The 17,504-nt window shown below is 39.5% G+C and overlaps 1 protein-coding gene across 1 annotated transcript in view; it reads left to right on the top strand.

Moving 5' to 3' along the window:
- Window positions 1-6,916, top strand: part of FTCDNL1 (formiminotransferase cyclodeaminase N-terminal like) — a 35,797-nt gene extending 28,881 nt beyond the window's left edge. The window contains 1 exon segment of the mRNA XM_078069991.1: window positions 6,105-6,916. Coding sequence (XP_077926117.1) covers window positions 6,105-6,301 — 197 coding nt within the window. The 3' untranslated portion in view covers window positions 6,302-6,916.
- Window positions 6,917-17,504: the final 10,588 nt, after the last annotated feature.

Genomic DNA, 17,504 nt, shown 5'->3' with positions numbered 1-17,504 from the left:
AGATGTTATTCATCTGGTTTTTCAGTGAATTTAGTTCCCAACAGTGGCAATTTCCCTCCTTATTTTTAAATTGAACGACTTTATATACTTTTCTAACCTTTTTAGTTACATCAGTGTTTCTCAGCATATTTTCTCACTCCTCCCAGTAAAACAGAAAAGCCTCAACAGATTGTGGCTGTGTTTATTTATTTATTTTTCTTAAAAAAAATTAAATAGAAATGGTCGGGGCTCTCCGCTGAACACTTCTAGCTAACTGTACTACCTAGTACCTGAGTGAAGGCAGAACCTATAAGGGAACAGATTTCTGTTTTGAAGTTCCCTAAGAATATTATAAACAGAAGAGAAAAAAAGAATGAGTTCAGAAATGATTAACAGCTTTAGTTAGTGCCAAACACGCAAAATCTTTTAAGCCAAATTCCTTTTAAAAGTTTGTAGTTGGCCGGCTCATAGGGAACATAAATAAGGGCAAAGCAGTAATAGTTGATACTTTTAGGTCTATAAATAAATACTTTATACGTATATATTTAAAAACCCTAAACATTTGTGAGGTAATTTAAACACTCCTGGATGGTATGTTATATGACTGGGCTTGCATATATACATCATTGTTTAAAAATACAAGGACAATTCTCTGAGCTGTAGTTTCATATGGTGCCTTAGGAATCGTCGATGGAGGGAATTGGTACATCTTGGAATCAGGAACTTCCATCCAGTTTTTTAAGCGGGTTACTGAGAGCTGCCTCTGCTTACTTTGCTCTCTGTAAATAAGAAGTGCAGCATCAAGCACTTTTCTTGATGTTGAATAACCCAATTTACTCCATACCAAAAATTTACCTAGCCTTTGAGAAATAATTTCTAATTTTAGAATGAGTCTTTTTTTTTTTTTTAAGATTTTATTTATTTATTTGTCAGAGAGAGAGAGAGAAAGAGCACAAACAGGGGAAGTGGCAGGCAGAGCAGGCAGAAGGAGAAGCAGGCTCCCTGCTGAGCAAGGAGCTGATGCGGGACTTGATCCCAGGACCCTGGAATCATGACCTGAGCCGAAGGCAGACGTTTAACCTACTGAGCCACCCAGGTGTCCCGAATGAGTCTTGTTTTAAAGAACCTGTTTTCATAATTTGCTTTGTTTTCTTGTAAATTTAGTTGGAGTGATGGACGATGAAATTCTCAGTGTGTAATTAAGTATGTAACCAACCTGGGATTGAAACGTGAAGGACTTAGGTCTGGTCTCCGAATGAACCGGTGAAGGGCGCTGTTCTGCTGTGGAATACCTGGGAGCTGGCAAGTCACCTGAGGTTCCCCCCTCACATGGGCTGGCTTCATTCCCTGACGATGCTAATGTGTACCTACTTCTGTAATTTCCTTTCTGAGTTATTGTTACTCTGAGAGATTCAGAATTGAGAAATTGAGGCTCCCAATTCCTCACAGAGTGGGAAAGCATCTTAGCCATTTTGCAGAAAGACAGCTGAGCAGAGGCAGTGTCCTCAAGAGGCGGACCTTGATTTCAGACCCTTGGGAGCCACTCCCAGCCCAGGGCCATATGATTTTCAATAGCTTTATTTTCTGTGGATCCAGCCGCATGTGTAAGAGTCCCGCATTCTTCCTGCCATGGGAGCATCAGGCTTAGCAATTATGTTTGAGTTTTACGGCTTTAGTCATCAAATGACCTGTTTCGGCTGCGGTTTCCCTTTAGTACATGTTCTCAAAACTGTAAAGTACCGATATGTAACGATGACTAATTGCTTTTGGTGTAATAACTGTTTATGTTTTTGAACCTGAGTTCCAAGTCTGTTTGTTATTGTGTGAATTACTCTGAAACAAAGACCACATTTAGGCTAGGTTTTATCTTATTTTAACCTTCTTTGTGTTTTTATACCCAGCAACCTGCATGGTTCCTGGCACCCAGCAGGATTTCAGTAAAAACATATTTAGCGAGGGAGTTGCACCTCGGTCCACAAGAGTCTCTCTCTTTATTCAAACTGTAATGCAGTCCACAAATTTGAAGTTCTCTCTTCAAATATAAGAATGCAAGATGTCCCAAAATACCATCTCGACTCTTTGCTCACGCATGTTTTGATACTACCCACCAAAGAGTAGCTTAATAAGTAGAACTTCTAAAGACATCCCTAAGCCACTTCTGACCCCTTAAAATGAAAATCTTTCTGTAGAGGAAAATATATAGAACTTTTTCACCTTTAATTGATTGAAGATGATGGTGCCTGGAACTATTTTTGAAAATAATTTTGATCTAAAGGGAAAAAAATACATGTGTTTCTTCTGAGTGCTTTTTCATTTTTCTAATGGGCTCTTCACTATTGTTTTGTCTGAATGCAGTTTTTTATTTGTGTTATTCCAGACGTGGTCCTACCACAAGCATCTTTAAACCAGACATTAATAGCATAGTTCACAGTCATTACTGCCAGTGCTCAAACACAAATATTGCATTTGTGTTTGCAAAAGCTACACATCAGATGTTAATTAAGTGCATTTGGTTTTTTTCTGCTTAAACAATCTGGCATAAAGAGTTTACATCTATATCAGTTCACCATAAGGTCTCTACAATATCTGAATCACCAGCCATACAGTATATGATAAATACAGTGTTTCCACACAAGAAAATAACAGAATTGTCAGGAAAACATCAGGCCTGTTATATTTCCCTGTGAAATAATAGCAACTGAATCTCAGTTTCTTTTTCTTTTTGATAAAAAAAAGTATTTAACTAGGAGTAAACACCAATATTTAGAATGATAAATTTTTCATTAAAGAACACATGGAAAGTGAAATCATACCAAAGATTTTTTTCCTTGTTTTTAGCTTGCTTCAGGGCGTTTTGACAGTTGCGTTGGAATAAAATTGGAATTTCAGCTTTGCAGTGAGGAGATTCATGCTGCCGCCAGAGCAGCCGAGTGCCAATCTGCGGGAGGCAGGAGCGGAGCGAAACCGCAAACTGAGAAACAAACTTTCACATCAGGTTTCTAATTTTAGAGCAAAAAATGGAATTACTTTAATTGTGACATTTAACTAGAAATACGATTTGCTGGGATTAATTATCTCCCTTATTTAAAAATTCTCACTAAGTTTAAATTAGCATAAAAAATCAAATGCAGCATTTGAATAAGGTCAATGGGACTGCTGAATTTAAACGCAGAATTTGATTCTTCAGAATTGGATCACCATATTGGTGCTGGACTTGGGAAGGATTAAATGGAGGAAATTGGAAAAGCATGCCTTTGGGCAGAAAGCAGGGTTTTTTGTTTTTTTTTTTTTCCCTTCCCTCTTTACCTCTCTTTTTTCAAGGGAGAAATGGGTCATGGCCTCATAACCCCACAGGGAGGAAACTACTACCTGATTAGTTCAGAAACTTCTCAGATTCATTGAATGTCTCTGTATTCACTGCTTGAATAAGGTAAAGCTCTAAAACAAAATAAGCTATTGTGTAACTGAAGTTTAACAGAATTTAAAATACATATAACAAGGGCATATACAAAAATGATCATTCTCTATTGTTTAAGTGGTTGCCTCTTACGTTAGTTAAAAGAATGTAAAAGCTATTGCTGATGTTTAATTTTATTTTTCACAGAAACAGTTAACTTTATACTTTTGAAGGAATTTTTAAAATAGGGTTTTATTTAAATAAAACTGTTGGGACAAGTGTTTTCTTTATGGAACTCTTGCACTCTAGGCTTAACATCTAAACTTTTACATTTTTAATAATTTATCTTAGGTAATGAATTCATTTATTAACGCAAATGATCAACTTTGCAAATTCTACGAAAAAAGGGATAGTTATTGGGGCACCTGGGTGGCTTAGTCGGTTAAGCATCGCTGACTCTTGATTTCTGTTCAGCCCATGATCTCAGGGTTGTAAGATCGAGCCCTGTGCTGGGTATGGAGCCTGCTTAAGATTCTCTTTCTCCCTCTCCCTCTGCCCCTCACCCCCACTCTCTTAAAAAACAACAGGGATAGTTATTAGGCATGTGGTGGTAAAAGACCCTTTAGAATTTAACTGGGTGGGAGATTCAGGAAAAGTCCCATGGCTATAGGGATGGAATGGCCCATGCCAATGTAGTGTGGGAAGGAAGAGCCCTGGGTCTCTATGAAGGAATTTCTGTTGAAAATGACTTGCTTCCCTGGGGCACCTGGGTGGCTCAGTCAGTTAAGCATCTGACTTTAGCTCAGGTCATATCCTCAGGGCCCTGGGATGGAGCCCGATGGCTCTGCATCAGGCTCCGTGCTCAGTGGGGAGTCTGCTTATTCCTTTCCCTCTGCACCCTCCCCTTGTGCTCTGTCTCTCTCTCTAATGAATAAATAAAATCTTAAAAGACAACAACAACAACAAAAAGAAAGTCACTTGCTTCCCCAATGGGATAAACTGCATGTGAATATCTGAATGTTGATTGGCAGATCAAAGCACAGTAGGCACAATGTGTATTTTGAATAGTTGTTCTTACTATAACCCAGTGCATATATACTCCTTAGCAAAATCTGAGTGTGATCCAACTATTTGTTGGGAATATGGTAAAGATGAGGCCACTTCTTAAGTCAGAGTAGGATATATATATCCACTTTGAGGAAATAGGACTATTTGTAACATTACCTGTTGAGGGGCAGAAGAGAGAGAAACCTTGCTTGGATATTTTGTTAATGAATGACATTAGCATTGACAAAAAAATTTCCAATTGTACTCTGTGAAATGTTAAAACCGATATAATTCTCAAAGATATTTAGAGTAAGTGATTGGTATATGAAATTATGAGACAGAGATGTATTGACTGTTAGGAAATTTAATTTTTATGAAATCAGCATTATGGAGAAATGTAATCTGATTCATTCCTGCAGAATTCCCAGTAGGAGGAGGCCCAGCTTCGGGAGTTAAAATGTTTCATTCTGTACATGTGTGGGAAAAAGATGAAATGTGGTTTCCGTGTGCTGATTTTCCGTAAAACATCTATTAGTATGAAAGTACACAGGCTAGGCAGCAAAACCCCCAAACCACGGCTGTCTGGGAGAAAGTGAACTCAGCAGAATATCTCTGATGGAGACTGACATCATGAGTAATAAGTTTGAAAGTAGCAAGAGAAAGCAATGACAGTAAAATAATGTTGAAGTAGTAGCTAAGTAATTGTCATATGCTGAAGATGAGGTCAGCCTTTTATCCCCCATCAATCTCTAGTTAACTTTGCTTTTAGAAATGTAAGGTTCCCCCAAAATGAAGAAATTGCAAACCTAAGCTTTTTATACCAATGTTAATTTAACCAAGTTGTCCATCTTATAATGTAAACTATAATTAGAGCAGGGCTATTTATGTAACATGAGCTACACCATCCCTGAGGCAGGGAAAAGCCAGGACATTTGCCCCTGAGCTCTAGAGTAACAGTGCTCTAGAGTGGCAATGACAGTCCCAGTCCCTTGGGAAGCTGGAAAAAAGAAAGAGGTGCCTCCAACAGGTTATACCGAAGAAGGTATACATAATACTCCCAAGCCTGCCAAATCCACATTTCATGAGACACAAGTGTCTTTGCCCTTGCCAATTCCAACGCCGTGTGTCACTTTTTAGAGACCTTCTTCCCTAGTCAAGACTGTTGTTGAGATTAATTTGAATCAGATGTTAACGTAACTCAATGATGACAGGTGTGTATTTGGGGAGGAAGGGATGGGTACATAGTGTGGTTTACTTCTATCTTCCTGACCCTGAGTCTTGGCACTGAATTTCAACCCCTGTGGAAATGGCCTTGAAGATGAATGAAAGGCCAAGGGTTTTTGCTGCTGTTGATATTTAGTTATCAAGTGTGCTTTCCTTTTTCTGTTGATATTTTAGAAGGTCTGGGCTCTTCTTAACTATTCTAGAAAAAGTGTCTTTCAGGTACTTTTAGAGTAGATGAAAGTATCTGCCTTAGCTCAAATATAGCTCTGTTATATATAAACAAACAAATTCACAAATAAATAACCTTTAGAAAATTCTGGAGTTGATAATGAGGAATATTTGAACTCTTTTTAAATAAAGTAAAGGAAGTTTCTTGGATTGAAATTGGCTAAAGGATAAAATCTTCAAAAATGAGGCTTTTGCTTTGCTTGATTAACATGCTTTTGTAATGACTTAGGCATTGGAGCCAGCCCATATGTGATGAGCTGCAATGTTACCATAGACTCTCAAGACTTGGCTTTGGGAAAAGAGATCTTGAGTGCCATTCAGGGCTCAAATGCCAATGGATTGAAGGGTGTCCAAACAATGACTTTTCCTCATGAAGGGAAAATTGAGATAGCTTGCAATGTTGCCAGAAGAACCAAGAAGCTATAGAAACGTCAGAAGACTCTCAACACATGGCTTACAGTGACCTTGGGATCATTCTTCTTTTGTATCCTAATTACGTAGAAGCTCAAGTTAAAAAGTTGGTGAGTGATCAGGGAATTGGTACTATGGGAAGAGCATTGATTGGATTTACACCCCAAGAATGCAAGAACTGTGCCGAATGTGCTATAAAAGAAAGTATTGGGGAATTCTGGAAGATATGGGGAAGGAAGTATTTTCATGTGATCCAATCTAAGGCTTCACTTAAATTTTAAGGAAAATATCAATCACGACAAAGTTTTCTTTTGGCCAATGAAGATGAAAGGAAGATACAAAGAGCTTGGTTGTAGCTGTGTGGTGGAAAATTCTCTGTTCAACAAAAACAGGTGTTTATCGAATGTCTGTAATCACCCTAAGGTGTTTCTAGCTGTTGTTAAAACTTCATGAGAACCTACTCTGTATCAAGTTTATGTCCTTGTGTACATTAGAAGCCTTCCTGAATTGGATGGATAAAATGGTTGCTGAGCTACCTTTAATTATCGTGAACAAACCTAAAAACGGATTCAACTTACTTGATTTTCCTAAACTCTTTATTCCCGAGTTCTGTATTCAACTCTTATTTTTTGAGTAATCATTTTTTAAAACATACACTTTAAAAGATGAAGTACTAAGTGACTAAAGTGTGGGGAGAATTAGAAAATAAAGTTCCTTTTTCAAAGCCATGATTGTCCATTTTTACCTTCCCACTTTTAGGATGACCTGTTGTTCATTTTAGAGGTAACTCCAAAAGCCAGACTTGTCTAATTTTTTAATGTTTATATAGGGAGATGGAATGGTGGTATTGGGCATGACTTCAAGGAATTGTGTTTATCTTTTTTGGAGTTTAAATGGAAAATCTGAAGATTTAGGGAATGCATTGCTTTTGAGCAAAGAGAAGGGTATCAGTGGAAGAATTTTATTTGAGAGAAATCAAAATATGTAGCCTCTTTGTGAACTAAAAGAAGCCACTTGTTGATTCTGGCAATTTTATGTAAATCCTTAGTATTTATATTGCTTTAGTACAGGTGCTTTCTCTCCATAAGGCACAAAGAAATGAATTTTTTCCATAGATTTTGTTTAGCAAGAAAGATTATGTTCTTGTCTAGTAAGAACCTATAATGAATTTATTTTAATGAGTAAAAAAATAAAAAAGAGGTTGAACTCAATCTTTTTATAGGATTTAGTCACCTATCATTTTTTTAACTTCTATTTGACTCTTGAATATGATTGCATTAATTTTGTTCCAGAATTGTGATTCTATGGGTGTTTTCTTTTCACTGTCACTATAAATACAACAAAGATAGAGAAGTGATGGACTAGGTGTGGTTTTCAGTCATAAAGAAGTTTAATTGCTGTGGTGAAGAGAGCAAATGCTGTCCTTTTAGACCTGATGGGCCAATTTCTCTGTGAGAGCTGAGAAGCAGAAGTGCTTCGTTCTTCTCTTACTTTGGTAGAGGCCACATGGCCTAGTAGGGTGAGCACTGGATTAGAGGACGTGGGTTATGGTCCTTGCTCTCACCTTCCATGTAGCCATAGTTCCATTACCTATTTTTTTTTTTGAAGTTTTATTTATTTATTTTTTAAATTTTATTGTGTTATGTTAATCACCATACATTACATCATTAGTTTTTGATGTAGTGTTCCATGATTCATTGTTTGCATATAGCACCTAGTGCTCCATTCAGTACGTGCCCTCTTTAATACCCATCACCAGGCTAACCCATCCCCCCACCCCCCTCTCCTCTAGAACCCTCAGTTTGTTTCTCAGAGTCCATAGTCTCTCATGGTTCGTCTCCCCCTCCGATTTCCCCCCTTTCATTTTTCCCTTCCTGCTATATTCTTCTTTTTTTAAACATATAATGTATTATTTGTTTCAGAGTGCTATGGTGAGCACTGTGAATTGTGTAAGACTGTTGAATCACAGACCTGTACCTCCATTACCTATTAATTAGGGAAAATAGTTCCTGCCTTGATTGAAGGCTATATTCTGGGGGAATAAAATGGAAATACTTGGTAGACTGTAATGTAAAAATGAAATATATTATTCATACTCTTGCAGATCTGTTGTAGAGCTTTGGTTCAGTTTTGGGCATCAATATTAAACAGATGAGAGAGGGTAAAAGCACCTGATGCCACTGGATCATTTGGGGTTGTAGGAGGAGTTGATTGATTTGCCAGTTACGTGAATTAGCCTCTTCAGGTTCCTATCACTGCATTCTAGGCTACTGGCTTCGAGTAAGGCCTATACAGAGCCAAATACCCATTTAATGGGTACAGAGTTTCAGTTTTTGAAGTTGAAAAAAGTTCTGGAAATGGATGGTGGTGATGGTTGCACATCAATGTGAATACTAAATGCCACTGAACTGTACTTAAAAATGGTTAAAATGGTAAATTTTATGGTATGTGTATTTTGCCACAATTAATTACTAAAAAAGTATATAACTAATTTCACAAAAGTTAAAAAAAAATGTGAGTAAGTTGATTTCACTAAGCCTACACTTTCTAAATAAAATGTTGGCAAATTTCTAATATCTAGTGAAGTATACAAGCATCTAAGACCTGTTTTTCCCTTTAAACCTATGATGACGGACTCTGGCCCTGCATGTAAGGTTTAGTTAATGGTTTAAAATAGAGTTAATTAAATTTGGCCTTTGATTCAGCTGTCTATTTAAAAACAATAATTTGCTATTTTTGTTAAATAAGTAATTTTCAAGACCAGCACAATCACATTTCTTACCTCCTGTCCATACTGTAATTCCCCTTTTCCTTCTGTTGTCTTTGTCTCGTCCCCCTCCCCCTTGCCCCAGCACGGCTCTTTGGGAAGTCTGAAACGGCTGTGAGTCCCTGGAGGTCTGCGCTGTGGACAGCTGCAGGATGTGCCCCAGCTCTTGCTGTGCAGGAGCCGGCGGAAGTAGCTGGGGTGGGTCTGTAACAACTAAGGATTATCAGCTTGGGTTGAGAAAATCTGACAAAATGAGCGAAGAAACACCCTGACTCCTATTAACCTTTTCTCTTATTGGCCTCTTAAAAGCAAACTGACGGTTTGTGGAAATGTTTCGGCAGTACTTTTCGTTGGGCCACAAAGTGGACATTGTATGGAGTGTGGCTTCCTAGCCTGTCTAACCTCCGGCTCCTACCCGAGGGCTTTGCCCGTGACCTGTGCCAGCTGCGAATAGAACAAAATTGATGTGGGCAAATAGATTTTACAGTTTATTGACTCTTTAGTGCTATTCTTCTATCCCATTTTAAACTTCAACTTTTAGTTTCTTGGAAGAAGGACAAGGAAAGCAGAAAGCTAGGTTATGAGGGTGATAAGGACTTTTGATGTCATTATTGCAGGGAGGGCCGGCCTTTGTTTCCAACCTGAATTTGGGCTTGACTTGCCAATAAATTAAAATTATTTCAACATAAGGGGCAGGGGGTGGGCTAAATAAAATACAACTGCAAAATAAAACAAAATGGCGGGGGATGATATTTTCATTCCTCAACATAATGAAAAGCCTTGCTCTGTAATTGGTTTGTACTGTCTTGGAAGTGGCGTCCATGGCCCACAAAGGACCACTCTATGAGAGATCTGCAAGGAATTTATCATTCCCTCTGGCTGAGCCAAAGCAGGCTTGATATACAATTTTGTTTAGTATAAATATTCTCATGTTACTGTTTACTCTGTGGGGATATGAGGATCTCACTGACAGGGTACGTGCTCCACTGCCTTGCTTTTAAAAGGCATTTATTTGACTCTGTTGTTTGTACTTGCCCAGAAACTTCAGAGAACAGCTCAGGAACTTGTTTGATAAGCATCCAGACCATGCTCCCGGAGTATGTTGTGCTCGGGGGGTTAGAAAAGCTTATTGTTTTAAGCAGGCCTGCATATGGCTTCGTAGGAGCCCATTTTTCATAGGTAAGAACAATTAGGACAGAATTAGAATACTTCTCTAAGGTGTAAGAAAAGGTCCTGGCAAGCGTGGTTCTGTTGGACTCTGTCTGATGTTGGATAACCCTGCCACTTCTTTTGTCCCTGTTCGCAGTATTTTGAGGCAAATTAGTTTGTTGTAAATTAAGATGTGAGTCAGAGACCTAAACAGGAATAAATTTCTCTTTCTAAATGTGTAGTGCGTGCGTCGTCCAGCTATTGTCTCTCAGCCACACGCCCACCCTTCCACACACTGCTTTATACCGCTGGGACTCTGCAAGCCCTATTTCTTCCTTGCCGGTTGGTTTCCTGTTGGGCCCCGCCAGTGCTGGATGGGGAGGCTGCCGAGCTGCAGGACGAGAAAGGGGCTTGCGCTTTCCTATTTGCTTCCTGTTTCTGGCAGCCCCACCACAGCAGTGGCTCTTGAACTGACAGAGTAGTAGCTCCTGCTTCTAGGTTCCAGCTTTTTTTCCTGACACTTTCAGAACTGACCTCATCCTGTTCCTCAGAAGCCCCAGCAGCAGTTGAGCCCCAGCTCTGGGCTCTGGGCTCTGGGCTCTGGGCTCTGGGCTCTGGGCAATGGCTCTCCTCTAGCTTCTAGGCTCTGAGAACCCCAGCCTCCTTCCTTTATGCCTGAGGGCGTACTGCTTCCTGCCCTTGGATGTCTGGGGTACCCTTTTCTGTCTTTGCGCTTTTGGTTCTCCAACAACTCTTGGTTGACCAATTTTTTATGTTATCTCTTTTGAAATACTTAATGGGGTTTCTGTTTCCCTGACTGGATCCTGTCAGGAATAAATCTCTTAGCAGACTGAATCGAAGGAAGGGAGAGTAAGGCAGAAAATATTCAGTTTGAATATAGCTTTATTAAAAACAGCCCATTGAAGATTACTCGCCTTCTTTTCTCGTTAGCATTTTATTCTCATAATTTCATTATTTTCTTTATTATCAAATCCTATGTTCCGTTTGACAGTCTTGCTGTTCCTTCAGCTAATACGGAGTCTGAATATTGATCTGGGGTAAGGGTGGGAAGTATTATGGTAAACTATTGGGCAGTTTTCCAATGAATGCCTTTCATGTAATAGCTTATTCTACAATGAAAAGTGTAGACTAATATTAAATTTTAAAGCTTAAATTCTTTTTAAAAAAGATTTTATTTATTTGTCAGAGAGAGAGAGAGCACAAGCAGGGGGAGCGGCAGGTAGAGGGAGAAGCAGGTTCCCCGCTGAGCAGGGAGCCCGATGCGGGGCTCTATCCCAGGACCCTGAGATCATGACCTGAGCTGAAGGCAGCCACTTAACCGACTGAGTCACCCAGGCATCCCTAAAACTTAAATTCTTTTCTGTTATAACGGTTATGTGTCTTTCCTTTTGCACCCGTCTTCCCCTGCCAGGTAGATGATGCTTTTTAGCTGATGGTAGACTCCCTGCCAAACACCTTTCCCAAACCTTCTGTGTAGCATCCTATTCACTTTTTCTTAGGAAACCCCGTATGTAGCCAGTCACTGTTTCCTAACTTCTTAAGTGCCTATATCTTCATGAAGACCAACTTCTTTGGGAAAAAAGTCATCATTGTTACTGATATAGTCTAGTAATGACTTACTGTTATAAAACTGTATTGTTTCTAGTGAGTATAAAGAATTTTTCGTAATTGGCATTACTCACTGTCCCAAACTTATGTTCCATAGTTCATCTTCCTTCCATATCCACACCAGTATTTCATAAAGATAAAAGGAAGATGAAATAGAAACATGGGAACAGAAGTCTTTAGTGAACCCTTTTAGCATCATTAATTGTGGCTACCTTCTATTGAATTCCTAGTAAGTGTCAGGTACTCTTATGTGATTTTCACAACTCTCTGGAGTAGGTGACTGTAAAGTAATAAAATTCCCCCCGTTCTTTTTTAGCCCACTGGGTCAACCAGGAGCCCCTTCCTACCGTATCTCATATCCTGTAGATTTATGTCGCCACTCTAACCCTGAACACAGTACCCTTGAACCCAGATCCTCAGAACTCCAGGCCTCTCCTGCTAGGCCTGGTCAGCCTTTGTCTTTAGTTTCTGGTGATCCGGTTAGATTTGGTTGATCCTCCCCTTCTGTGGTGCTTCTATAGGATAGTCCACCTCAGAATCCTGACATTTTTTTCCAGACCTTAGACTCTTTCCAGTGCTTCTACAGTCTTTTCTCACTTAAAATTTCATCCAGATCTGTCTTTTGCACAGCTAGAATATACTGAATTCTTGCCCATTTATTCCTTCCTGTATCTGGAAGATGCATCAGCATCTAATTTCATAGCTTCCTCCCCTGGACTATCATTGCCTCCTCTGCAGGCCTGATTCTGTGCTGCCGGGCACAACCCTGCCTCAGCAAGCGAGGAAGCAGAAGAGGATGAGGCCCCACATCCCTAGATTTCTCCCTGCTGAATTTCCCAGATTGAGCCTCAAAACTTGCTCCAATTAATTAGGAGATTCCTGAAATCACTCCCACTGTCCTGAAAGAGCCAAGTCAGCCACAGGGTCTAAAATGGTCCCCTCAGTGTTGAAATCAGGGAAGAAAATTGCCACCAGATGGTGCCAGAACTGCAGCTAGGACCAGGTAGGTTTGGGCTGTGCAGCCAGCCCCCCTGAACTCCGGACTGCCTGACCGGAGAGAGTTACTTGGGTTATTTCTTTTGCTTTGACTTCACATCCCCACATTTTATGCAGTAATGTTTTTTGGACTTGACACATTGAGTTGTGGCAGTGTTTTATCCATCTCTCCTTTGTTGTGTTGGCTAGACAGCACAGTCTCTTAGGCGTCGGTCACAGTATTTATTGAGCACCTATTATGTTTTAGTGGTGCAGCTTTACCATGATGCTGATGACACAGAAGCCACAGGTACCCTCACTTGCATGAAGCCCTTGTGAGGCCTGGGACAGGCCCTGGTAATAAGCTCATAAGGTTGTATGATTTTGTAAAACTGGCAAACGCATGCTATTTTAGCCACAGTTTGTTGAAACTGCTGTCTCTTCTCCATTAAACATCCTCTTCTGAAGGTGGCAGTAAAGTGACCAGGGCCAGCTTCATGGGCTTGCAGCCTGGGCAGCAGCACGGCGTCCTGTACTTGGTTTAAGTGTTCTGCTGTCACTGAGATTCTGAATCATTTTAAGAAGAGGACCCTCATTTTCATTTGCACTGGGTCCCACAAATTACATAGCTGGTTCTAGGAGTAGCCATGGGCGTTTTTGGACCCAGTTAAAGGGGAAGTTGAGCCGGAGATAATTTGGGTTTAGCAGGATATATGTATGTGGTTCATAGTCACTTCCATACATAGTTAAGTTAGTGCCAACTCTTGCAGTGGAGGAATGGCCCTCAGGAACCCTCTCACCCCCTGTGATGGTTCACCACAAAGCGGGGCCAGAGCATTGTCACAAATGAATGTGTCCTCTGGTGCCAGCACCAGAAATACATAGGTTGTGGAGGAAAAACAAGGTTCAGGAGGAAAAACAGGCCAGTCTGTGGAAAATCTTTCCAATTATTAGTAGCGTAAAACTGTAAGCAGAGGATGTGGTTCTTCATAATGCCCACCCAAAACAGAAACTCTGTTCTGCAGAAATATATGTGTTGATGTAGTGTTTACAGTTGTAAATACACTAGGTTATTTCCTTTTTTCATGATAATTATATGAAATAGAACTCAAAATTCCTGTTTTTTTGGGGGAAACAAATCTCTGGTAGAACTACAAAGAGCAACTGTGTCTGTGTGGGAAGTTGCATTCCAAACATTAATAATTATAAATGGATTTCTATCAACCATTCTAGAAAAAAGAATGAATTGGCTTCATATTCTCTTTATATAAATGATAAATCATTGTCATTTGAATAGGTGATCAAAGGGTATGCTGCCATAAAACTGTGGGAAACATGTAGAGAAGTATTATAGAATAATTCATAAAAATGTCGTGTTATTTTTTAGGAATTTACAATGATAATATTTCTCTGCTTTTAAAAATGTGTAATTTATTGTGATTTATTTTCTCATTCTAAATTCAATTATGAGCTTATTTTTTATTTTTCATTTATTTATTTTTGAGGTATGATTGACATGACATTATGTTAGTTTCACTTGTATAGTATATTGGTTTGTTATTTGTATGTATCGTAAAATGATCATCACAGCAAGTCCAGTAACATCTGTCACCATATGATTATTTTTCTTAAAGATGGCACTCAACATTGTACGAGTTTCAGGTCTTGCCGAAACCTGGATCTGCACCTGTGCGCTGAATACATTTGCGTACTTGACTCGTACATTATCTTATTTAATCCTCACAACATCCATCTGAGATTGATACTATTCCTGCTGTACGGGTTCAGAAACTGAGGCTCAGAGAGGTTACCTTGAGGTCATAAGCTGGTGGATTGTAGGACCAGGTTTAGGTCTGACCTTTCTAAAGTTCATGCTTTTTACATATTGTTCTCTAGTGTCTGGAGCAATGAGACATTTCCTTAAAAAAGTCTTCTAAGATCACCGGGTTAGTTATATTTATATATTTATATTTATATATTTATATATATAAATTCATGCTCATCCATCCTTTCTTTCATAGCCCATATCACAATTATTGAATTATTTTATTATTATTTTTTAAATTATTGAATTATTAAAGAGAATCTCATCACTGTGCTTCAGCCTCCATGAAGGAAGCTGTTTTGTTTACGACATAGGGACTCAGCATGTACAGTTGATGAATTCGTTCCTTTAGGTTTACTAATTTTCAGAGGCACCTTAGAACAGCTTCATGCTTCAAACATTTTCTCACTTTCCTCCTCCCAGGCAGAGGAGGCGTCCGGGAACACAAAACATTAGGCTCAGAATTCATCCCTGAGTGTGTTAGGGTTCTGCAGTTGGTCCTGGAGAGATGTTATTATTTGCTCATTCACTCCCCCATACGGATGTCTGGTACCCATTTTGGGTACTAGGGACGCATTTCCAAGGTGGTAGGTGTGGTGGTTTTCATGCCACAAGTGCATCCGTTTCATAGTTCTGTATTTTCGTAAACTGAGTCATCTTAAAATGGGGAAACACCTGTATCCAATTTTCCCTGGAATGTGCAACTTAGTTCTCTTATGCTCCCCATTTCAGATGAGGTTTTCTGGATGACACCATCTGGGAAATGTCACTTTGATTAAAGTAAATATGCAACATAGTTAACACTGGGAGCCTATTTGAATTTCCCTAAGTAGCCACATCTTACAGAAGCAGAAGGCAGGCGGCTCTTTGGACTGGGAGAGCTTGAGAGTGTTGCATTCCACGCTTTGGTGTCAGTCGAATGGCAGTGTGTGGCCGACTGAGCTCTGAAGGGTTTTGTGTATTTTTCTTTTCTTACCATTGGGCAAGTTTTTTTTTTTTTTTTCTCTTTCAGTTTATTTTGACACTAAGAAGAAAATATATAAAAATAAAAAACTTAGCTTTATGATTGCCAAGTTTTTTTTCCAAACTAAGAAACCAGTTGTTGAAAAATAAGATGAATGGTATCCTTTGTTTTATTTTTGGTGTAGCACATTAGGGCACTGCCACTGGAATGAGGCCAGATTCCCCAGGCAGGAGGGAGTTGGCTGAAAGAAGACCTAGAAATTTGGGGGGAAGGGGGTCAGGTTGGTGTGTCAGGATTTCCTCTCACTCTCAAAAACATCTCTTTCCTTTCTCAAATGCCCACTCTTCCTATCTTTCAGTCATTCTTTGTGTTTTTAGCACTTGCTACTGATGAGGATGTCCTCTATTTGTAAGAAAACACCATTGGTACAATGTGGGGCTTTCAGCCTTTTCGTTGTGGTTTTCCCCCCTTCCCCAGCTACTGACTTATTTGACTGTGGGATCATGTATGGTCGAGGGCAATAGTTGTTAATGTGTAAGCAAACCCTACCACTGTTAGCATTACTCTTCCTTTATTGTTGTCTTGTCACCAAGTGATTTGGGAGAGCCAAGGGGCAGAGTCTTAAGTGCCTTGTTCTGCAAGTCAACCTCAGAGCAGTCCCTTCTGATCTCTCTCTGCCACTTACATGCTGGAATTAAGAGGAAGGGTTGGCTGGGAAGGGTCACATTTTCAAGGACGCAAGGGAAACATCTCACATGCTTTAAAGCATCCACATGTTTCCTAAGAAGTTAAATCTAAAATTGCTCTGTGGACACGAGTAAACTAAAACTCAGCAGAACCTGTAGCACTTCCCCAATTCAGAAGTCTCCTCTGAAAACTTTACTACACACTTTGGCTGGTGTACTTAACTCATTTATTATAAATTTTGTTTGCAAGGATGTTTTCCTTGCTAGACTGTGAGCTCTTTGAGAACAGAGACTGCTTTGTTCACCTTGGTAATTCCAATGTCTGGCATCAGAAAATTTTTGTTGAATAAATTAATGTGCAAATAACTGAATTCAGAGTCCTTGTGTTGGGTCAGAACTAGACAACTCTCTAGGCATAGATGGTTTAGTCACTTACCAACTGACCTGATGTTTTCTTGCCTGAAGTCAACTTCCATTATGGAGGTATATTTAAAGGAAGGAGCTGTTTGGAACTTCTAGGGAACACAAAGTTTGGCTCAGCTGGTGTGTGATGTTGGGGAAACGGGATGGAGACACCAAAATTCTTCATAAAGAAAGGCAGTAAAATGACTCCAGAATGCAAACACCTGACTCTGACTTCCCATGGAAACATTAGCAGAGGATGAAGTGTTAGCTTGAGTGCTCACACCTCTTCCTGTCATCTTTACTCTTAAATTCAGGCTGTCTTTTAAATGCCCCATGATCCACTTGGAAACTCTTTAAGCAAAAATGATGCCAGGTTCTGTTCTGTGGCTACCAGATTGGAGCTTTCTCTCCCTGCTTTATTCAGTTAATTGAGCTGTGCTGGAAGGTTCAGTAATTTATTCTATGGAGTCTTTCTGTACAAACAATCCCAGGCAGAGGGAAAGAGACTTAGCTGAATCTCTCAAACACTTGAAATGGAGAATTCGTGTTGTGGAAAACACCAGTGAGTCACTGTCCTCAAATGTCATGAATAAGAGACAGTCTCCATCATCAGCTTTTCATTAACTGAGCTCAGAGTTGCCTCCTTTTATTGCTTTTTGCATGTTTATAGTATCTCATTCTTTCCTTGATTCTGGATTTTCACACCATATGGCCACATCTTTAAGTCATTTTTCAGCTGCTCTATTAAATAGTAAAATGAGATTCAGAACAGATTTCTTTGATTTTAAAATAGCATTTTGGGTGTGTGACTTTTTAGT

This window comes from Halichoerus grypus, chromosome 4 (assembly GCF_964656455.1).
Source record: "Halichoerus grypus chromosome 4, mHalGry1.hap1.1, whole genome shotgun sequence".
Classification (NCBI taxonomy): Eukaryota; Metazoa; Chordata; class Mammalia; order Carnivora; family Phocidae; genus Halichoerus; species Halichoerus grypus.
Note: the sequence above shows the minus strand (reverse complement) of the source record. Positions and strands in the feature narration are given on the sequence as shown.